Source organism: Glycine soja, chromosome 7, assembly GCF_004193775.1.
Source record: "Glycine soja cultivar W05 chromosome 7, ASM419377v2, whole genome shotgun sequence".
In the NCBI taxonomy this organism is placed as follows: domain Eukaryota; kingdom Viridiplantae; phylum Streptophyta; class Magnoliopsida; order Fabales; family Fabaceae; genus Glycine; species Glycine soja.
Window position 1 is genome coordinate 37,457,490 of NC_041008.1, and position 23,710 is coordinate 37,481,199.

Below are 23,710 nucleotides of genomic sequence, written 5' to 3' on the forward strand. Positions count from 1 at the left end.
TGAAAATAAATCTGACAAAGCAGTTGATGCGTATTTTTCCTAAATCACATGTTACTCACTGTGCAATGCACAAAATCCTGTTGCAACCGGGACTTTCTCATGACATGAAATCGGGCACCAAAATGCTTTATGTAATTCTCACGTGATAAGAAAATGATGTGATCGCTTTTATTTTTAACATTTCCTATCATAGCAGATTTTATTTTTATTTTCATTGTTTCCTTCTAAAATAATCAATTGTTAACATGGTATTTTATTTTTCTTATTCAGATTCTATGAAGGGATAATTACAAAGTAGAAGACAAGAATTTATCGGTTTTTTTATTCTTTCTCTAAGATAAATTTCTAATTTTTTTAAAACTTCTTTAAAGTATATATATATATATATATATATTATCTATTATCTATTGACATATTTATTAATATACATTTATTAAAATTGAAACCAAATAATTAATAACGTATTAAAAATCCAAAATAATAAAATTATAAAATGTGAATTTTAACCTCATGCACGTGACACAATACCAAATTAATAAAATTAATATACAATTTAAATTACAAAAAATATATTAGTTTTAGTATATAAAAATATAATAATAAAATAGAAATGCGAAAACAGATTACATTCTCCCCTAGTAATAGATAAATTTATTAAAAAAAAATTAAAATAATAACTTCAAAATCGCGAGCTCCAACTTATCATATGCAGAAACAATCTATTTGACCTTAAAATTCGGAAAATTTGATAAGGTTACAAAAAAATAGCGACAGAAAAGGAGAGAGAGGTAAGGATTCAGAATCACAAAAGCAAATTCGTTGTTGATAGCAAACTCCACCTGGACATGTTGTCTAATTATAAAACTCAAATCCCTATTTCTCAGCAATTCTGTTCATTTATGATAACGAGAAAAAGTGTCATCTCAGCACGTTGGTGAAACCAAGAAGAAGAAGAAGAACTTTGGGGTTTGGGTTGTGTGAAGGGAGAAGAGCTATGGCACTGCTTTCTCTTTGACCATTGCTCTCATTCCTTCAACCACCTTTCAATTTCCAATTTTTAACAAAAGGGTCATTGTCAAACTATATAATATATAATTTTTTTATTATATATTGGTATGGCACAACAACAGGAACATGAAGGAAAGCCTGAGTCTTCTTTGGAACCAGACATGGGCACCAACTCCACCATGATTCCGTCAACTTCATGGTTTACACCAAAGAGGTAATTTTTTTTTTCTTTTTGTTTTTAACTTTTTCGTTAATAGATCTGTGCTTGAAAAAAAAAAAAAGTGGGAAAAGGAAGAAAATTTGGAATTTTTGTGATATAGGTTTGTGTTATGGAGGGGGAGTAAGTCTTGGTATATTCCTTTTTTTTTTTCCTTCAATTTTTGTTGATTGCGCCTGGGGAAGTTTTTTTTATCCTTGAAGTGTATATTGAGCTGCTATATGTTCTTTTAAATGTTGATGGATTTGTGTTGCTAGGTGTTGCATTATTTGGGTTTGATCAATGCAGGTGTAGATTAAGCTGAAATTTGAAAATTCAATGCTTTTGTGTATTTAAAAATTCTTGATCTGTTTAATCTTGTGCTGCAGGTTACTGGCTATATTTTGTGTGATTAACTTGTTAAACTATTTGGACCGAGGAGCGATAGCAAGCAATGGGGTCAATGGAAGTCAACGAACTTGTGAAGGTGGAACCTGCAAATCTGGAACAGGAATACAGTAAGTGTAAGATATTCTAGGATGTTTGGCATAAACAGTGAAAACATATGTAATTGTCTTAAACTTTGGTATTAAATTTTAGATGGATAGTTCATTTTATAACCAGCAAGGTTACTATTGCCTATATGAGATTTTCCTTGTGGTTTGTACTATGACATATTGTATGATAATATGGAGCATTAAGTTTTCATAGCTTAGTTTGACTATTGATTACATCGTTTTCTCCTTCCATGCAGGGGGGATTTTAACTTGAACAATTTTGAGGATGGAGTTCTATCATCTGCTTTTATGGTTGGACTTCTTGTGGCTTCTCCAATATTTGCTTCTCTAGCAAAGAGGTAATGATTGTTCGTGCTGAAATAGTTGTTACATATTCCTGCTATGATACCTTTGATAAGTAAGACACATTGGGTTGGTTTGTTTAAACTTAAAAAAAGCAATTTCAAAATAAGCTTCTTTTTAAGCAGAAACAATTTAGACAAACACATTAAGAAAACAGAAAGTTGCTTATTTTATTATATTATGTGCTTTTTTCAAGAAATAATGACCTTACAGACATTCACACATAATAGTCCTGTCCCAAATGATTGAGACTTGAGAGATTTTACTGTTTTTTGTTTGTGAATATATTGGGGTTTCCAAAGGTGTACCATATCCCACTTAGATGCCACAAGGTGTAAGAGGAGGGAGTGGGGGCACAAAGAAATTAATTTACAGCAACTTGTATACTCTTCACCTCCTGTTTGGCATGATGTATGTGAAGGTCCTTTGGCATTGTGGTGATCAAAGCAAATAATATACTTGAGTTATAGTTTACTTGAGTTCTTTGCACTCATCCTTCTTTAGACTCAGTTATGGTAGCAAACTCTGGTTTTTGTCTTCTCCATTAACTACAGAGTTGTTATGTTAAAAGATTAACATAGGGATAACTAATTTATGATATATACATTAAAGTTCAAGCATAAAGGCTGCTAATATTTTATTTTTTATTTTTCTTGAACTATATCAGCTACTACTTGTTTGCCTGTAGGATTCTTTCAGATTTATTTAACTTAAATATTCAACCTCTAAGGCTTCAGAAGATAATTTGTCAATTTTCATGAAATTATGAAACTTTAGAAAACTGGACAAGCTTTTGAACCATTGATCTGTTATATTGAAGTCCAAAATATTTTATAAGGTTTTGCAGCATAATTAAGCCACACTCATAAAGTTTAGCTTGACCATTTTTTACACCTATTTTCCATTAAATTTAGGTTCCTATGTTTCTTAGACATAATCATCCAATAGTGAAAACTTCTGACCTCTGTCATGCACACCCACTGTCATTTATGTGATCTGTAATTGTCATCATTGGTATAGATAAATGTTTAATCATTATATAATTCGTATATTTTGCAGTGTAAACCCATTTAGACTTATTGGAGTGGGATTATCAGTTTGGACCCTTGCAACCTTATGTTGTGGATTCTCTTTCAATTTCTGGTCCATTGCAGTCTGTCGCATGTAAGTGTCTTCAGTTATTTATTGAACTCTATGGTTTTGGCATTGAATACAAACATAGTACATGATGTAAGAACCTGTCATATTTTTTTTTCCTTATACTGTTGTATTTTTATACAGGCTAGTTGGTGTTGGTGAGGCTTCATTTATAAGTCTTGCAGCACCTTTCATTGATGACAATGCCCCAGTTTCACAGGTTTGTTTCTGTCCCTGGTAATGATCTTAGAATGTCTAAATTGTCTGCTATGCTCATGTGTAGCTATCTTATACAGTTTAGTTATTGAACATTGAAGTAATTATTTTATGGGATTCTGGTTCAATTAAAGCTTCATCTACAAATATGATGTGAATATATGTTGTCTTCAGTGGGTCATAAATAACTATGATGCTATTTGGTTTGTGCAATTACATTTTTTTATTCAATCCTTAGAATATTTGTTTTAACAAGCTGTCAGTGCTTTTTGTTTGTTGTCCATTTTAGCAAAACCATCATTATCTAAAAAAATGGCTTCTGTGTCAAAAACATGACCCAGCTTGGACATTACATAACTAAAAATGAAACAAATACTGTTTCCTGCATTTTGAGAATATTAAAGCTAGCATTGTATATTAATCAAACCGACTCAACTTTTTTATTGTCATTTAATGTTATTAAGCATTAATGTGGAATATTAGCTTTAATCATTATGGAGACCTGATCTACATCAGTTGTATGTTTGCTTCCTTTTAATGCTCTATAGATATAGTCGCTGATAAAACTGACTGATGTTTTCCTTGCTCTTCTTGGTAGTTGAAATGTTATATGTGATTATGATTATTATCTGTTTTCTCTATGGTGGAAACCTATCTTACATTGGTGTATGTGTCAGAAAACGGCGTGGCTTGCGATATTTTACATGTGTATACCAGCAGGATATGCAATTGGCTACATCTATGGTGGTTTGGTAAGATTTCCTTAAATTCTAGTTGTAAAACCTGTAACAGAGGAAATTTAGTTCTCTAAATAAATTTTGAAAACTAAATGAAAAATAAAATGTTTTAGATATGAAAAATCTTAAACTGGAAGTTCCTTAAAAGTAGAAAGGGAGTGTAGGTAAAGGAAATCTTGGATGGCAAGTTGTGGAACCCTCTTTTATCAGTACTTATGCTTTAGAAACAATCATGTATATCTTCTATTTTTCTTGCCTTTAAATTGCTTTTTCTTATTTTATCCTTTCATTGTTTATAAACAGGTTGGAAATCATTTTGGTTGGCGTTATGGATTTTGGGTGGAAGCTATATTGATGTCTCCATTTGCTATTTTGGGATTTGTTATGAAGCCTTTGCAGTTAAAAGGTGCACATTCTTCTCCTGCATTGATTTTGTGTAGCTCCATTACTTTGTTTCCCATCACTAAACTATTTGTGCATCCAGGTTTTGCCCCTACTGATTCAGAAAAGGCACTGACACTGGGGACAGTTGCATCAGAAGTTTCAGGTACTATTATGTTTTAGAGTGGAGCTACATGGCCAATGAAGTTCCTATAGTTTGGAAAGAGTATTTACTGGACTTGCATCTAAACAAATTTATGCTGATAAAAATTCTATAAAGAAAGAGTAGTGTTAATAAAGACTCAGGTTCATGATCTACCCTATACATGGCGGCATCTCCACAATTTAACATATAATTTAAAATTATAAATATGTGCGCACTATTAAATTTAATATTAGATGTACTACTATGCATAGGGTTCACCATGCACCTAAGTCCAACACTACTTGTATGTTGCAGCATATCCCCTTTAAACATATAATTCAAATTTATAAATATGTGCATATTATGAAATTAAATTATCAACATTCTACATTGAGCCAATGCTACTCATAGTTTCATACAAAATCAAGAAATTTTACTTTTTTAGCGATAGACTCTTACCAGTTTATCCCTCTGTTATTCCTTCATTGCTCCTTTAAACTTATTTTTCCCTGATTGTTTCTCTTGTGCCTTGTAATACCTTTTATTATTATTATTATTGGAGGGTTCCTCATCCTTCTTTTCTATATTTCTGTGGTATTATTGTGACTTTCCTTTATCTGAAAAAAGGATAAAATCTATTCCTCTCCCATGAAACACTAGTTGTTGAGCAAACTTTCAGATTAATGTTTTATCGAACAGCTAGTTTCAAAATTGTCTATGTTTGAAGTGCTTGTAGCCATTCCCCTCATGATTGTGTGGAAAGTAATATACTTTTTCTCTGGGACAGGCTCAACTCTCACTAAATTTCTTTCAGTTAACTAAATTTTATGTTTTCTGTATTGTTTGTCTTCTTCTGATTCACAATATTTTTTGTTGAATTTAAAAAAATTCATCTATTTGATGAAAAGATGTGGGGGCTTCAAATGGAAAAGATGAAGCATTGTCCTTGAAGGCAGAGTTCAGAGACAAAAGCTCACATGAACCTTCCAGGCAAGAACAGTACCCCTATTCTTGATTTATTTATTGAGTGGCGTTTTTATATTGAGTGTATGGCCTATTGGTCATTATAGTTCATTGAGGCATTTTTCTTGTCAGTGTTTCTCGTCTTTAAGAATAAAGTCCTCCCCCTCCAGCTGAGAATGATTATTCCACCATCCTTCTAAACTAATTTCTTTTTCCCTCTATTGATTTGTTGTATGTGTCTGCATCACTTACTGACTGGTTAATTATATTTTGTTTGATTCCTGTCTTATTTTAGGTCAAAATGCACAATATTAGATCAGTTCTCAAGATTTCTGAAAGACATGAAAGAACTTTTGCTTGATAAAGTTTTTGTTGTCAATGTTCTAGGTACTTCTTCCTCCTACTGATCTACTATATGCATCAATTTATTTATTGATTTAGTTTGTGTTGTTAAATTCATCTTAGAAGCTTCCATTTGACTAGCTTTCATATATCAATCTCCTCTACTTGTATGTATACCATGTTCAAATATCATATGGTTTTGCCACATCATTTAATTTTGTTGCATGAATGTCTATTTACAGGTTACATAGCATACAACTTTGTAATAGGTGCTTACTCATATTGGGGCCCTAAAGCTGGTTATAGTATATATAACATGGTGAGATTTTATTTTAGCTAATGATCACAATTATGCATAAGATTTTATTAACGTAGCTGTTCCTTCTTTCCTTTATATCTTTTTACTTGCTTAAAAATTAAGCCAAATAAGTATATACCAAGTAATTTTATAGTTTTCTGGTGACAGCAATATTATTGCACTAAGAACAATTTACTTGTGCAGACTAATGCAGATATGATGTTTGGAGGAATTACTGTTGTATGTGGAATATTGGGCACCGTAGCAGGAGGCTTTGTTCTTGATTTCATGACTAACACAATATCAAATGCATTTAAGGTCAGTATTTGAATCCAAAGAGTGAATTCTAGCATTTTTTAATACAGGTTTATGCATTGCATAGTGCACTTTTTATTTTTATTTTTTTTATTATCTGTTGATCACTATTAGAAAACTGGATTTGCACTTTTAAACTACTCTGCCTGAGTCAATCCTAATACCAACTGCAATCTTCTATAAATATGAAATGAACTGGTTTTAATTGACCAAAAAGAGTGGCATCTTGCCTCATTAAAATCCCTTGTACTAGATTGCAGTAAGAGTTAGGAGTATATGTTATTGTAGCCAAATAGGCAAATTTGTTTTCAGTCACAGTATCTGATATTTAATTGATCAAATGGTGCCTCATTTATGTTTTGAACATAATGTTTTAGTTTTGAAATTATTTGCTTGTGTAAATACTAAATATAATTTTTTTTTCATAAAATATGGGAAACTCTTTTATCAAAGTCAGTTGCACAAATAAATTTCATTTAGTAATCATTCAAAATGTTCTCCCAGCAAAAAAACAAAAAAAAAAAACTGTTTTTTAACACTGATTTTCTATAATACACCCATCTAAGGTGTACATGTGCAATAATCCAAGCTGTAATGGGCTAACCAGTGGAACTGGTAGGCCATGTTGTGATCTCCACATAAATGCCACTGCCTAGGTTCTCAGAGAAATTTCCTGATCATTTTCAATTCTTTTGCAGCTTCTCTCAATAGCAACATTTATTGGTGGTGCATGCTGTTTTGGTGCTTTCTTATTTAAAAGCCAGTATGGCTTCCTTGCCCTTTTTGCTGTTGGTGAACTACTTGTTTTTGCCACTCAGGTAATTCACTTCTCTGTGAAGAAGATTTCCTCATGTTTGCCTTATTATAGTAAGACATGCTAAACTATATGTACTTATAATGTTAGTATTTCAACTACTGTGTTTGACTATTCCTCTGTTAGCTGAGTATCTTGAAATCCCTAACTTATATTCTTAATGAACTATTATGTTTCAGTATTCTTATAATTTTCTTTTTAGGGTCCTGTGAATTATGTATGTCTCCATTGTGTTAAACCAAGTTTGAGGCCGCTGTCTATGGCTATGTCTACTGTTGCTATTCATATCTTTGGAGATGTACCTTCCTCACCTCTTGTTGGACTTATGCAGGTTAGCTTTTTTAAGTTGTATTCATTACAATTTTTAAGTGGAAGTAATTACTTTTCCACAACATGATGACCAGATTTATAGTCTCCTCAGGTTCAAGGGGAAAAAATTGGTGAATGTGTCATGCCTTTGAGGCATTATTTTGTAAAACTTTAATAGTCCATTAATTACCAAACAGAGGCATGGATAGCCAGATATGCAGAGAATAATGCATTATGTCATGTATATTGTACAATACTAAAATGGTTGTTCTATACATATTTGATAATGCAGGATAAAATTAATAACTGGAGAACGACCGCATTGATTCTAACAACTATATTCTTTCCAGCAGCAGCAATATGGTTCATAGGTAAGTCATTATGATGACAACTTCATATTGTTTTGCTACTAAATATCACATTACTAATTTCTTTAACGTATCATTATTATAAGAAAAAGGGTGTGACTGTAGAAATCATGTCTAAAAGCAAATAAAACCAAGTCATATTTTCAATCATTCCATTATGGATGTTGCTTAGCCATATTAGAATTAGTTAAAGTACTATGGCCAAAATGAACTCATAAATTGTATAATATATGGAGGAGCTTTGTGAATGGCCTGTGTCATGGTATTGCTGCAGGAATATTTTTGCCCAGTGTGGATAGATTTAATGAAGATAGTGAGCATGAAGTATCAAGCGTGGAAAGGACAAGCACGGCACCATTGCTTGAAGAGAACACTGCTGAAACATCAGCATCTGGTCAATCCCGAGAATGCTGATTTCTTTGTATATTTTGATGTCTGTCCAACTAGAATTTTTTTCACATAGTGATGATGGCACATTGAAATGTAAATAGCATTCTTTTTTAATATTATTATTATTTTACCAAATTTGCATTTTTTTTATGTGTAAGTAACTTTTGCTTTTGGTAAAGGAGAAATTAATCACTAGTCTATATTGGTAGCTTGTATCCTCTGCTCTGCTAGAGATTATTCACCATCATTCTTGGACATAACGTTGTAAATACATGTGATATATCAATTAGTCCAAAATTTACTTTGTTCAGTAATGCATTTTTTATTTACCCTTCTGATTTTGTTATCTTTGACTGAGAATGTTCTTACTAGCATAGTTACGAGATCAATTCATTGGGTTATAGGATGATGTTTGAATAAAGTTTTATTAAAAGTGACAACTCTAATTGAATTACTGATATTGCTGATAAAATTTGCATAGAATTGTAGTCTTTTTATTTATATTCTTACTAAATACTTTTGGGTAAATCTATATAGTTTTTTTAAAAATATATATATATATATATATATTTAAGGTATCTATTTTTATTTTAATAAAAAGAGGGTGCATCCTGGAACAACCATAAAGGTGGTGTGCTTTGATGACGGGTGGGTTATGAGTTCGAATTCAAAAGTAGTCTTTTAACATGTGTAAGGAACTGTGTATAATGATTTTCTTCATACATTTGCATAATAAGGAACCTTACATTAATTATCTATCCAAAAAATGTTATTATCCATTTTTCTATAGGTTCCCTAATTTGTTTTTTTAACTATTTTGCCTATCATATTCTTTTAAATCTTATTATTCTACTGTAAGTTTTCTCAACTGTCTGAGTTTTATATTTTTTATCTTGACATAATCTTCCCCTTCTTTAAAAAGAAATCTTGACATAATCTTGTTTTATTTGTTCGGATGAAGTTTAGTCATTATGTCGGGAAAACAATTCTAGTTCACCTGTCAGGAAAACAATTAATTTATTTTGAAAATTTGTTTACTTTGTATATCTATTATTATATTATGACATTCATTATTGTAGTTATAGAAGTTTTTTTTTTAGAGGAAGTTATATAAGTTAAAGTTAGACAATTCATTCGAAGAAGTGACAGAATCAGCAGGAGTAGACAGTTTTCCACTTTCCATGGTTTTAAACTCGTAAGATTTCCAACCTTGGCTACTTTGCAAAACATTAATTCTAAGAAACTAGTAACGAGACGCCCACAGACTGTTTTTCATATTTTTTTTTTAAAAAAAAATAAAAGAGGGAGGGACCAAAAAGATAGACTTTAAATAAGAAATGATACTATGAAATTACATTAAGTTTGGATTTTTCTTGTCGTTGATAGGGTATTTTTTATTTACAGTTAAAGCATAATAATAATAATAATAATAATGTAGTTCATAATATTAAATAATCTCGAATTACTTTAAATTTGAATTTTATATTATGTGATTGGTAGGACGATTTTTTTTTATACAGTTAAAATATAATAACAATATAGTTAGAAAAAAAAAATCTAAAATGTGAAAATGAAAATGGATATTTTCATTTTATAATGTTTCAGATGTTATAGATAGATACAAAATAATATTACCTTAATTTATCCTGCATGGGTTGATTTCACATCATTTTGGCTTATGTATGAGACTATGACACCTACAGCACAATTGCTCTTGTTCTCTCACAAGGACAAAAAAACACGTGTCCCATCATGACTATGATACTTATCCTCTTGTGCAATAACTTATTCTGGGTTGAAAGGTTCTGCACGAAACTGGGTTACCAAATACAATCCTGTTCCCAAAACAGGATCATAGAACATGATTCAAGCTCACTGCATGGTAGGTAGATTGGAGGTTCCAAGTAGCCTTGGCAGTTTATAATGTTGGTTCAACCTTTTCTTTTAATGCACGAGCTATTTGTTCTTTTTATTTTTTATTTGAACACAGGTATCTAATTTCATGTTTTTTTTAATGAAAATATGTGTGTGATTTAGTGTAGTCTAGACAATAAAAAATCATGTTATATCAATTTTTTTTTATTCAGTATTTATTACTCCTTCAATTTCAATTATAAGAAAAAAAAGATATATTTCATATTTATTAAGAAAATTAGTCAATTTTATTAAATTATGTTATTTTATTTAAAAAAATCATGTTATTTTTTTAAAATTATCTTTTATTATTGAAACTTGATATCAAACATAAAAAAATATTTAACTTTATTGAATGAAAGATATTTTAAAGAATTTCATAAAATAAGACATAAATATCTGAGATTTACTTATATTTAAAATAAAAAATAAAAAACTTTTATTGCTTATATTTAAAACCCGGTTGTATTTATTATGAATTATCATTATTTATATATTTGTATGACTCTTGTGCCTTTCATTATTGAAGCTGTAAAAGCTATTTAAATTTAAGAAATACAAATTATATAAGTACAAGTAAATTTTATAATAGAGAAAAAATAAAATAAACTCCTATTTTGATAAAATAATAATAATAATAATAATAATAATGTTATTGTATGAATATTAAATAACTTTAAATTATAAATTCATTTGGAAAAGAGACAAAACCAGTCAACAGTTTCATTTTTCCATGGTTTTACACCCCTTGAATTTCCACCCTTTGCTAAGAAGAAACAGGTAAAGAGTAGCCCGCAGATACTCTGATGCACTTTCCCTGAGTATAAATATAATAGCAAGTATATACAGAACAAGTTATTTCCTCAACGTGGCTTGATTTCAAATTTCACATCACTTTGGCTTTATCTTTTATCTATGGCACCTACAGCAGCAATGCTTTTGCTCTCTCACAATGGCAAAACACACGCACCCTCATCATCATCATCATCTGCAACAACTTATTATTCTAGTTTGAAAGCCTCTGCATTCAAATGGGTTGCCAAATACAACCCCGTGCCCAAAGCAAGATCAGAAAATAAGAGGTTCGAAGAAGCCCTTCAACTTTGCAGCTGCTAGTCTTAATTGTTCCTTTATAATACTTTATTGCCTTTTTTTTTTTTTTTTATCTCCTCTTTTGTTTTCTTCAATTGGTTATGTAAATTTCATATGAGCTTGTAAGTACCCTCATTTACAGAAGATTAACATGTAGATGTAACAATTTCTCATAACCTTTTCTTCTTGTTATTGGCTCAAGTTGCACAAAACTAAACTAATTCTATGGCACTGGTTAGTTAAAAGTTTTTGTTTTTTTTTTTTTTTAAATGTTAACATTAATTTTTTGTTTATCTTTTAGCTATGGGCTAATGGAAATTTATTACAAGAGTCTATCTCAGTCAGCATCATGTTACATGTACCCTCTCCTGTGTTTCTGATTTTGAAAACAGTATTGCTTAGGATTATGTTTCATCATCGTGGGCGTAACGTTGTTTCGTTTGAATAAAATTTGAGTGAGATGAAAGTGAATTTGCATTGGATAAGATTGATTTACTCATAGTTTGAGAAATAAGCTTTCCTTTATGCTTTTAAAATTGATTTTATTCATAGAACAACACATCACAGATTCACAATATCAATAATTAATGTATTAAATAAGGACATTTTAGTTTTATTAAATATTATTAATCCATTTACAATAACTTTTAACATCAAAATATATAAGAATAAGGTTTGATATGTTTTTTAAGAGTGTTCGCGATTTAGTTTAATTTAATTTTTTTTATTGAAAAGTCATCCAAATCACATTAAAAAGATATATGAAATTTGATTTTATTTAAAATAAAATCCAAATCAAATCAAACCATTATTTTGTAGTTTGATTTGTTTATGTTTTTACGATTTTTATTAAAATATTATTTCATTAAAATTTATATATTTTTTCCTATTTTAAATAAAATTATATTAAAAATTATTGATAATAATTTATAAAACTTATTAATATGTTAAATTTTCTACAATAAAAATCTACAAAATTTCATCTATTTTAAATCAAAAATATCTTAAAGAAATATTGAAAAAAAAAGTAATATACATTATATAAATTTTATATACATAAAATTATAAAATATTATGAAATTCAAGTGATACATACATAAAATATCTAACATTAAACTAATATGAATGTTGTAGTTCGATTTTTAACTTTTTGAGTGATTCTTCTATTTTTATTTTGAGTGATTCTTCTATTTTTATTTTGAATCGATTTAAATTTAAATATTTATTATTTTAGTCTAATCTCAACTCAATCTTAATTAGATTAATTAGGATTTAATAATCTGGAAAAATAAAATAAAAATAACTGAACCCAAGAAACTAAAAATTAAAACTTTAATGTATATCATAGAATTAATAACTCTATTTTATTAATTTAAAAATAAAAAATAAACAATTATTTTTCTTTCTTGTTGTGTCTGATTGAGGGACTATTCTTGTTGTGGAAGAATCAAGGATGAAGTGAGGGAGAGTGGGAGGAACTAACTGGGGAAGGAAAAGGAACACACATTCTCATTCTCTCACACTTTCTTTCTCCAATCCCAATTCCAAACCCTAACCAATTTCCATGGCTTCCTCGGAGATCGAGGTGGTTTCATCATCATCGGTCTCCAAACCCAACAACGACCAGCCTCCAATCCTCGACATCTTCACCGCCTCTGCTCACGGCGACTTCAACAAATTGAGAACCTTCGTCGAACAAGACGGCGCCTCCGTCTCTCTTCCCGATTCTAACGGCTATTACGCTCTTCAATGGGCCTCGCTTAACAACTTCCACGACATTGCGCACTATCTCATTCAGGTAATTCCCCCCTTTTTTCGCTTCGTTTTTTGATGTTTGTGTAAGTAAGTGCTTTAGCTCAGAATTGGTGATAACAGAATTGGGCGTTTCATTTTTACTTTTTAAATTTAAGTTGGTTTCGCCTCCATATGCAGCAAGTTTGTATTTTTCTTCTTTGGGAGGCTATGTGTCGTTTAAGAAATTAACAGTTTTCGTAACTCTCAGTGAAGTTAATTTATGTGGAAGGACTTTGCGTTTGATTGTTATATTTATATATATATTACATATTGTGTATACTTATGAATTGATTTAGGTTGAATGTGCTTTAATTTTGAACTGTGCTTGTTATGAAGCATGGGGCGGATGTCAATGCTAAAGACAACATGCAACAAACGGCATTGCACTGGGCGGCGGTTCGTGGTTCAACTCTAGCTGCTGATGTGCTCGTGGAGAACGGTGCTCGGGTTGAAGCTGCAGACGTAAATGGATACCGGGTAGTGCACTCTACTCATGTTAGTCAACAATTGTGTAAATGGATAAGTTGCATCATTTCAGGAGGATTTGCTTATTTTCTGTAAGTAGGGAAGTCAGTAAGGCAGGCATGGGTTGGGGGGTTTTAACAAAATAAAAATTCCTGCGTTCAAATTCATATCCTAGTTTGAATCATTGACATCTTTTCACCTTATGCCCCCAGCTGTTTTCTAAAGTTAATCATCCATATCCAAATCCGTAGGTCTGAATAGTGACTGTATACCCAATTTTATTCCTTATTTGTTTTATCTGGATGTCTGAGTATCAAAACTTTCCCTGACTTATTGATTAAAGTTGTAATATATATATATATATATATATATATATAGAGAGAGAGAGAGAGAGAGAGAGAGAGAGAGAGAGATGGATTTGCTAATGTACACATACTCATTTTTAGTTGGAGTACTTAGCAAGTCATAACTAGAGTTTAAAATACACCAATAGTGTAGCTTGCTAACGTACTCCAACTAAAAAAAAGTGTGTATACGATAGCAAGTGCTTGTGGGGATTGCTAATGTACACATACTTGTTTAGTTGTTTTTTAGTTGGGAGTGAGTTAGCAAGTTATAACTAGAGATTATCTTAAAATACATCGACGGTGTAGCTTGGACACGTACTCCAACTAATAAACAAGTTGGTGTATGTTAGCAAATCCCTATATGTGTTTGTGTGTATAAACATAATCATTTATGTTGTGTAAGCTAACAAGCAATATATGTTAGGTAAAAAGAAGCAAGATGAGTTTAGTTTATGAAACTTTGACTTGTGAATGTTTCAATATTTTGTCAATAAGAATAAAATAAATTATTAAAAATTACTTATAATGATTACAAAAAGCTATCTACATTTTAATTATTGTCAATTTAGTGTTTTTTTTTAATGAATATAAATTCTTATAAATTGTATTGGTATTTGGGTACAAAAGAAGTGAGCAAGTGGGTTATTGTGTGAGATTGGTCTACACCTGTTCCTATATAAGGAAAACCCTGGACTTATTCTGCTTACCACCTGTTTAAATGTTTCCAGTTTTGTGCTATTTTCATAGTTAAATGGTTCCTGCAGGCAGTTCATGTTGCTGCACAATATGGACAGGCAGCTTTCTTAAATCATATTGTAGTAAAGTACCATGCTGATTTTGATGTGCCTGATAATGATGGATGGAGTCCTCTTCATTGGTATGCCATGAACCTTTTGATTGCTATGCATGATGAAGAAACCTTATTTTGATAATGATTTGATTGTCAATGTCATGGTTCCACAATTTGCATGTTCTTTTGCTTTTAATGCACTCATAAAATTAGTTAAACTCATTTAAATACATAACCAGATTATGCTTTGGCTAAACTGTATGTCTTTTTTCCTAATCCTAAACTAATTAATTTAACGGAGTATTGACCAATGGAATGTTTCCCTGCTCTTCAAATTGTTTTGAAGTACTTTAGGGTTGTAAATTTGTTGTGTCAAATTGTTGAAGCTCACCCTAAATGATTGTTGATTATGGTTGTGTATTCAGAAAATCCATTGAAGATGTTGATTTTTTTCCTTGGTTTTTTGACTTATTAGTTCTCATGGACAGGGCTGCATATAAGGGATTTGCTGACACAATAAGATTGCTTCTATTTAGAGATGCAAGTCAAGGAAGACAAGATAAAGATGGTATGCCAAGTTAGCGTTTAATTTCCCTTACATTTTTACAAGTTCTCAATTATATATTCTTTATATCATAAGGTCTTTTTTCTCTAGTTTTTAGTATTTGGTCGAGACCAGTCCAACATAAACATATTTGAAGTCATTCTATCATATGCTAAGATTAGCTATCACTTAGGAGGGCAGTCCATGTTATATAGGATTGGTATTTTTGGTAATAAGTACTAGGCCACTTTGCATGAATAATACTATATGAGATTGAACTAGATTTAATTATTATTATGCATTACTATTGGTATCATGTACACAATGATTCCGTGATCTTGATATTGCTGGTTCAAGGGGTTTGTATGCTGGACTTATCTATGTGAAATTTAGGATGCTTCAGTCCTCCTCCCTATAGTTTCAAGAGTTTGTTTGGCACACATATTTGAGTTTTTATGTTCTTGACATTTGATGATATAGTCATAAAAGTTTGAATGTTATTATTATTACATTAGGTTAAAGTTTTTTGATTAATACTTTTGAAACAGGTTGGTTTTGGCATTAAGGTGTAGTTCTGTTGGTCATTTTGCTTTTCTTTTATGTGATAATACTCAATTAAACTTGTTTAGGTTGTACACCGTTGCACTGGGCTGCATTAAGAGGAAATGCAGAGGCATGCACTGTGCTTGTACATGCAGGCACAAAGGAAGAACTGATGGTGAAGGACAATTCTGGGAACACACCTGTACAGCTTGCATATGATAAAGGTCATCGGCATGTCGCTCCTTTCCTTGTACGTAACATTGGATTAATGAGGGTGTTGGTTATGTACTTTTTTAAGAACATTCTTGATGAGACTTGTGGTAATTAATAAACATTGTTAAATTTAGTTTTGCTAAGTGCAGGAGATCATGGGTAAACATACATCTCTGAACCAACTATCCCAAAACTTGAGTTATTGGGTGAAGACACATTAATGATATTTATATCTAATACGACTCCTCATGCAAGAACCCATTTGGCATGAAGTATGGACAATGCACAGTCCTACCTAACCTTGTGCTGAAATTAACAGTTTTATTTTAAAATAATGAGGGCCAATAAGAAACAGTTTATGCTCAATGTCTTCCTTTTATTCTTGATATCAAGTTCCATGGAAGAGTAGTTTAGAAAAAAAGTTTGTTTTTTGAATGAGATTGATACAATTAAATGATGCTAACTTACTTTTTTAATTGGTGTAAATTTTTTTTTTTTTTTGCTTATATTCAAGACTGGAGGGAGTATTGTTTTTCTAAAGTAGGTAAATAAAATTCTTTATATGTTACAAGTTATAATTTTTACTTCATTTGTGACTAGCACTTTTTTTATGTATTTTTAATTGAAATTTTGTTAAATGTTTATTATGTTTTAAGGTTATTTTGCTTATTTATGTTATTTTATATGTATATATAATATAATTTGTATTTTAAGTTGGATATTACAATTCATGTTACGGTCCAACAATTTTCACATTTCACCCCCCTACCGATCCTACGTTAGATCTCCATTTTGATATCCTTGTACCTGATTGACCTTAGCTTAAGTAGACAGAGTTCTGCCATTACAGAATTGAACTACCGATAGTTCTTTGCTTTATTTTGCATTGCTACTTACCGTGGTATGCTCGAGTCTTGACTGACAGAATAATTTACCATAGTGGAACTTTGAGTTTCTTTATCCTTCTGAAATTGATGGATTAATTTGAGACTGTTAGCTTAAACTATCACATTTTGCTTCTGAAAATTGCACAGGACCAGTGACTTATTGCACTTTGTTTATGCAGTTATACTCTTATTGGCTCTGTAACTGAATATAGTGTTTTATTTTTGCAGTCAAATCAACAACGGGCTAGTAGAAACTACTGGAAAGGGAAACTGTGTAGTGGGATAGTGACAGATATTGGTTATGCTCCCATCTTATTTTGTACTATAATCTTTCTCTCGATCCTCTTCATCAACTCAGTCGTTGCAGGTACATTAAAAATTGTATTCCAATTTACAATACTACACACACACGTGCACTCATTAGTCATTACCTGAGTTTTTTGTGATGACTTACCTTGATTGAATATTTTCCACTAATGCCAGCTCCTAACCTTAAAAAGATTACTGCCGTTGTTGGACTTTGGGCATGGACGGCGCTTTCTTCGGCCGTTGGTTCCCTGATTATGTTCTACAAGTGTAGTAGGTAATCTTCTGTGTTATGTATATGTTCTGTTTTTGTGTGTGATATGGTAATATAAATATATGTACTTTCTTCGTATTTGTGTGATATTATGCTTTTGAATGAATACCTTCTGCTGATGCATGCCTGTTGTGATAATGTGAATGCTCCAATAAAGTTCTGTAGGAACTCAGAAGTTGGATCCAAGAGTTAGGACCAAAATGTGACTAGTGTTTCATTTTCTTTGCATCCTCAAGTCATATTGGAACTCTTTCACTGAAGAAGAATTGGAGAATAATCATTTCTGTTTCTGGCAGTCTGTTTATTACTATTTACCATAACAGTAAGAAAAAATCTGAATTTATTGATTGGAATCCTAAATCTCAAAATCCTGTATCAATCTGATTCTTGAATAAGGTAGGGATGAACATGGACTGAAATGGATACCTTGGGACCTGGAACACTTCCCTCCGATGAATTCCATAAATACATGATAGTCCCCTCTCTTGGTTTCCCTCACTCCTTTTTCATTACAGCCTTTCCTCTACTTAGTTAACTAACTGAAAAGTCTGAAACTAGTCAATATTTTGTTACGTTGAAGTAGTGTAACTGGTGGCATGACCTTTGCCTCATCAACAATGATACAACTGTAAAAGTTTTATGAATTACTGCCCAATCGACTGACCTGGGATTGTTTCCAGTGACTTGAGACCTTGCAGACTCCATTTGGTTTATATCATGTAATGTAAAAGAATTTGATTTGACTGAAAATATGAACTAGGAATTTGCCTGCGATGTGCTATTTCCCCTCCGGATTAAATTTAGGATATATAAGTAATGTTACTAATGACAGATGGTGGCTCCTCTGTCAAGCAAAAATCTGCCATAAAAGTATGGTGAATGTAATTGAGACCTATGATAGAAGCATGACAGCTATAATGAAAATGCATATGTACGAAAAGTATACTAAAGAAACTGCAGAATAAAATAAAATAAAATAAAAATAATTACATCAATCAAGAATAAACTAGAAACATAATGTAACAACTATGTATGAAATCAATATCACCATAAGTACACAATCCACAAACTTTAGGGATAATATCATAAACCTCAGCATAAGTTCAGAGACGAAAGAGAGGAACAGAGAGATACAAAACACAGGAATAAAGAGACTCAGAAAACATTGAGAAACAAAAAAATGGAGAAAGAAGGAAAAACAAAGAAACAGGGACTCATGAACAGAGCTTATTGCGATAATCAAATCAGTGGATCGCGGCGATGTAGGTGTTCAGTCAAAAGGATCTCCAGTGTTGGGTTTGAGAAGACATGACGCTGCATTTAAAATTTCAGTGTCCAACACATGTTGAATGTCTGTTGATGGTCTCCATGTTGGGGTTTTAATTTTTTTTTTTAAAGGGAGTAACTACTGCTTTTTCCTCCGTAGCTGCTATATCAAAAGTGGCCATTCTGCAATGTCATGGGTGATGGGACCATGGCTGCTATTTAACAACACTGGACATAAGATGATGGAAAGTAGGAGTTGGAATGGAAAGGAAACGAATATAAGAATAAGAAATTCTTTTGAATGCAGAATTGCTAAATGTTTATTGATAGTATAATTATTTTATGACTTTGCCCAGTACCTGAATTTGGGAAGTGTTTCTCTTGTGCATTGAATTTTTTAAATGGGGTAGTTATTTTTCTGCATTGTTTGGTAATCACGTGGCATTTTCTTGGCAAGTTGTGTTCAGTACTAATTTTTTTAATATATTTTGTTATTCTTTTATTTGGTTTATTTTCATTTGCTGTCCACATTCACACAATATGGTTGTTATATCCATTATTAAACATGACAATTGTCCTGAAATATCAGAAAAAAATATTGGAGTTTAATTCTAAACTTTCCATCAACACTAATTTATTAATGTTATTTCAATCCTATGCAGTAAAGATCCTGGTTATATAAAACGACCGGGAGACTTGGGTACTCAAAGTGATACTGAGGTATGCAGTCCTTTGTGGTTGTTTAAAAGAATGTTGCTTTCGAGTGATGATTGTTACGAAGAAAAGACTTGCACCCACAAACCGGATTTTATCAGGGAAACTATCATATTACATGGGTCCTCTTTTTCTTATTAATGACTTCATGGTAGTATGTTGAGACATAAACATGGACATTGCTATTATACTACATTTATTATAACTTAGATATCATATACTCACACCCTCCCTAATTATAAGACATCATTGACTAATTTACACTTACTAAGAAAGTTGGTTAATTTAGTTATCAGCATTAAATTTGTTTGTAATTGTTAGGCATGAAGCAGAACTTCCTTTAGAAATGCCCTAACAGACCTTAAAGATCTATTATAGGAGAAAGGGCAAAGGTGTAAATTAGGGGCTTTTATAAATAAGCCACTTGGGACAGTGCGAGGGGTTGTGAATTCTAATTGTTGTTGTTGGCTGGGAAACCGGTGTGAAAGTAGAATGCTCCTTTGGGGTACCTTGTGTACTTGGTTCTGTTACAGAGTTCTTGCTTGATACAAACAGATTCATTCTTTCTCTCTATCACTCTCTAAGTGCTTCTGTGAGACATTGTGTGGGAATCAATCCTTGTGCTGAAAGTAGGTTCCTAATAGTAATTGTATTATTTTTCCAAAATTACCCTTAAGTAATTAATGCATAGAGAGAGAATAATAGTAGTGGGGTTTTAATTTTTAAAACTAAACTCTTCCATTCTCCAATCCTCATAAGAGAGAGAGAGAGAGAGAGAGAGAGAGAAAGAGACAATTCATAGCGTCTATTATTTATTACCTAAATTAACTAACAGTATTTTAGTAAAAGATAATTAATCTAATGGACAAGTAAAAAAGAGTCTTATAAAAAGGGACAAAAAAATTTCAAAACAATGTCTTATAAAAAGGCACGGAGGGAGTAGTTGGAAATGACTTGGTTTTATTTATATCAGCAGACAACGGATATATTTTGTGCATAAATTCTGTTGCATGTGAGGGAATGGAATACTTGATGCCACTCCCTGAGATTTCACCAGAGCATTGACAAGAACCTATGATTATTTATATCTTTTATATGAATGAATGCCATGTTTTACTTTATTATAGGTTTATTTAAATTTATTTTATGATGTAAATTCTGTGAGCATTATGTTTTATATTCTGCAGGATCCGTTATTGAATATTGATCTGAATAGTTCCTCTGTTTGGATGGGAAATTGGTCTCAACTTTGCCCTACCTGCAAGGTTTACATGATATTCTTTTGAGTATTTAAAAAATCTAATGTTGATACTTTACTTACATTTCTGTTTATTAAATTCTCAAAACAAGTTATCGCTTATCAGGTTTTCTCGAATTGTATCATCAGATAATAAGACCTGTCCGATCTAAGCATTGCCCAACTTGTAAGCGATGTGTGGAACAGTTCGACCACCACTGTCCATGGATATCTAACTGTGTTGGGAAGGTAAGGAGTGTTGTGCTGTTTTAATTGCTACACACAAGATCAAAAGTGCATTCTTCTGATGGATTTCTTTTATATTTTTGGTTTTATTTACATTAGATGGATATGTGATAAATCAATAAGATTGTTTACTTCCTCAGTATGTTTGATTTGGAAATAAGATGCTCTACTTGACTTTTCTGGTCAAACAGAGCTGTTTTTCTTCTTTTCCTCAGTCCGTATACTACGGGCCTTAATATCATACTTGGTATGCATCTTGCAGAGGAACAAAAGGGATTTCTTTATTTTTATCTGCCTGGGAACTTTGACTTCTTCCCTTTCTGGTGCCGTTGCAGTTCAAAGTATGTCTTGAAGAGCTCCTTTTTTCACCATTCTATATACTGAAATTGTATAATTTATTGTTTCACTTGAAATATATAACAACTAACTGCCTTGTTTTCCATTACAGGAATTTGGACATCTACACCAGCATTACTGGCAGGAGAAACATGGATCCATTATGCGTTAGTAAAACATCCAGGTTTAGTTGTGTTTTTGGTGATGGATGCTGTTGTTTTTTTTGCAGCTACGACATTAACGCTAACACAGGCTTCCATGGTAATTGCTTAATCCATAGTTGCCATTTTCCCTTCCCAATAATAATTTAGTTCTGTATCAGCAAATATATTAGGGAAAATTACTGAAAAGAATTATTAATATATATTTACTGAATAAACATTTACCAAGAAGTAAAAATAGCCTCCTTTTGTTAAAATGACTAGATTTTCTGATAGAAACCTGGTATCTTACTACACCTACTTTGACCGAAGTGTCCAAACATCAACCAGGCTTAATTCCACTACATCGAGTTAACTACATGGACAAATTGGTATTGTAGAGTTCTCGACTTCTCCCAATAACCAAATTTTCTGTATGAAACAGTATAGATCAAGGTCTTTTTAGTGACTTAAAGTTTTCTGTATCCTACTCCTTTTAATCAGATTATCTTCCATTCTTCCATCTGTCTTTCTGTAGCCTCTCTTCTCACTTGATCAGACCATTATAGTCAAGGTTCTCTCATCTGTTTGATAGGTGTTAGTGTTACTCCAATTAACCCCCAAATACATTCAATTCTAATCTTATCCCTTTTTTAATATTGTTTGTCCACACAATCATATCATTCTTATTCCCTACTCTTATTTTATGCTTTTCTTGGTGCTTCACTGCCCAACATATTTATTACCACCGAGCATTGCTGGTCTGATAGTTATCCAGTAAAATTTTCCATGAGTTTGATAGCCTCTTTGCCATCATACAATATTATTCCTGAAGCCTTTAACTATTTCATCCATACGGGTTTAGTACTATGTGGGACATGACATCCATTCCCCATCACCTTGTTAGATGGATCCAAGATACCTAAAACCATGCTACTTGTGTCATTTGATAAATACCAAGCATAGAATAGTCAATGGTGCATCTTTATCCTCTCCTTTTATTTAGGAAATGATAGTGCCATTTGCAGAGAAAGAGTCAAAGAGACAAGTTTCCGCTTGCAAAAACCCACCATATCATATGCAGGAATTCTCATGTTCTGTATTTGCTTACCTTTCTCCAAAAATGAAAGGTCACCTTTAGGAAAAGGAGATCCATGAATGGCATCTTGTCAAATTAGTTTGCAGCATTCCTTCAGTTGAGCAACTTATCTAATAGAGTATAAATTACATGAGCCTCCCTGAGGTTTTGTAAAATTACACAAACCTTACCTGCTTTTTTAACATTTACACTAACCTTCCTTCAGGGGTTGTCAGTGTAACGTTTTTTAAACAATTAAGGGGGGTTAGTGTAGCAATAAATAAAGGCAGAGGGTGGTTGTGTAATTTCATGAAACTTCAGGGATGTTGGTGTAATTTTCTCTAATACTTTTCACAGTGAAAGCTTTGAAATATACATAATTGTATACAAGCATTTTGTTACTCAAACACCTTCAAGATAGTAACTGTAGAAGTTTTTTCATGTTTGTAAATTGTAATGCAGATAGCTCGAAATGTGACCACAAATGAACTAGCAAATTCCTCCCGTTATGATTACCTTCGTGGTCCTGATGGGCGGTTCAGAAACCCATATAACCACGGTTGTTGGAAGAATTGTGCTGACTTCCTTTTTCTCGGCTATACAAATGATGATGAGATTGCTTGGCCTCCATTACAGCAGGTGGCAACTTAGAACATTCTCCCAGGCTGTGTCCATGCATCCTTTGTTATATTATCACATAGTTCCAATTCGTAGATATGTAGATGATAGTCATTTTCAGCTAGGATTTCATTCTCTGACACATGTACATTTTATTACAGAGCACAAAGAAATAAAACATTTTTCTTTTATCAGAGAATACAAATTATTTTGATACACTCATGTGCCAGTTGTGCAATTGTTTGGTGGGATACCCATTACTTTAGGAGGAAATGCATTTAAAGGATTGGAACAAATGTCTTGACTTAATGGTATGCTTGGCATGACTGAAAAATGTGTAAGATGTGGAAAATGGCAATGGATTTTGACGGTGTTGGTGTTGAGGTTTACTTTTGCTGCTGTAACACCCCGTTAAATTAAATTAAAC

The 23,710-nt window shown here is 31.9% G+C and overlaps 2 protein-coding genes across 6 annotated transcripts; both read left to right on the forward strand.

Annotated features, from left to right (window-relative positions):
• Positions 1-745: 745 nt before the first annotated feature.
• On the forward strand, positions 746-8,789 carry LOC114419439 (probable sphingolipid transporter spinster homolog 2). Of its 2 annotated transcripts, XM_028385098.1 has the most exons (17): positions 746-788; positions 885-1,222; positions 1,594-1,722; positions 1,959-2,060; positions 3,124-3,228; positions 3,346-3,421; positions 4,095-4,169; positions 4,458-4,560; positions 4,639-4,701; positions 5,589-5,670; positions 5,939-6,030; positions 6,228-6,304; positions 6,488-6,601; positions 7,297-7,416; positions 7,615-7,743; positions 8,014-8,092; positions 8,364-8,789. In XM_028385098.1, exons 2-17 carry the CDS (start codon positions 1,116-1,118, stop codon positions 8,501-8,503), a joined length of 1,593 nt encoding a protein of 530 aa, XP_028240899.1. In that variant the 5' UTR covers positions 746-788; positions 885-1,115; the 3' UTR covers positions 8,504-8,789. The 2 variants fall into 2 exon arrangements, with proteins under 2 accessions (XP_028240899.1, XP_028240898.1); XM_028385097.1 differs by lacking the exon at positions 746-788 and having other exon boundaries at positions 798-1,222.
• Positions 8,790-11,229: 2,440 nt separating this feature from the next.
• On the forward strand, positions 11,230-23,505 carry LOC114419440 (probable protein S-acyltransferase 23). Of its 4 annotated transcripts, none has more exons than XM_028385099.1 (14): positions 11,230-11,475; positions 12,931-13,283; positions 13,616-13,774; positions 14,856-14,968; positions 15,370-15,449; positions 16,055-16,218; positions 17,297-17,435; positions 17,552-17,651; positions 19,577-19,634; positions 20,816-20,893; positions 21,016-21,114; positions 21,374-21,452; positions 21,560-21,708; positions 23,128-23,505. In XM_028385099.1, the coding sequence occupies exons 2-14, from the start codon at positions 13,050-13,052 to the stop codon at positions 23,314-23,316; spliced, it is 1,641 nt and encodes a 546-aa protein (XP_028240900.1). In that variant the 5' UTR covers positions 11,230-11,475; positions 12,931-13,049; the 3' UTR covers positions 23,317-23,505. The 4 variants fall into 4 exon arrangements, with proteins under 4 accessions (XP_028240900.1, XP_028240904.1, XP_028240903.1 ...); XM_028385103.1 differs by having other exon boundaries at positions 13,616-13,756; XM_028385102.1 differs by having other exon boundaries at positions 12,938-13,283.
• Positions 23,506-23,710: the final 205 nt, after the last annotated feature.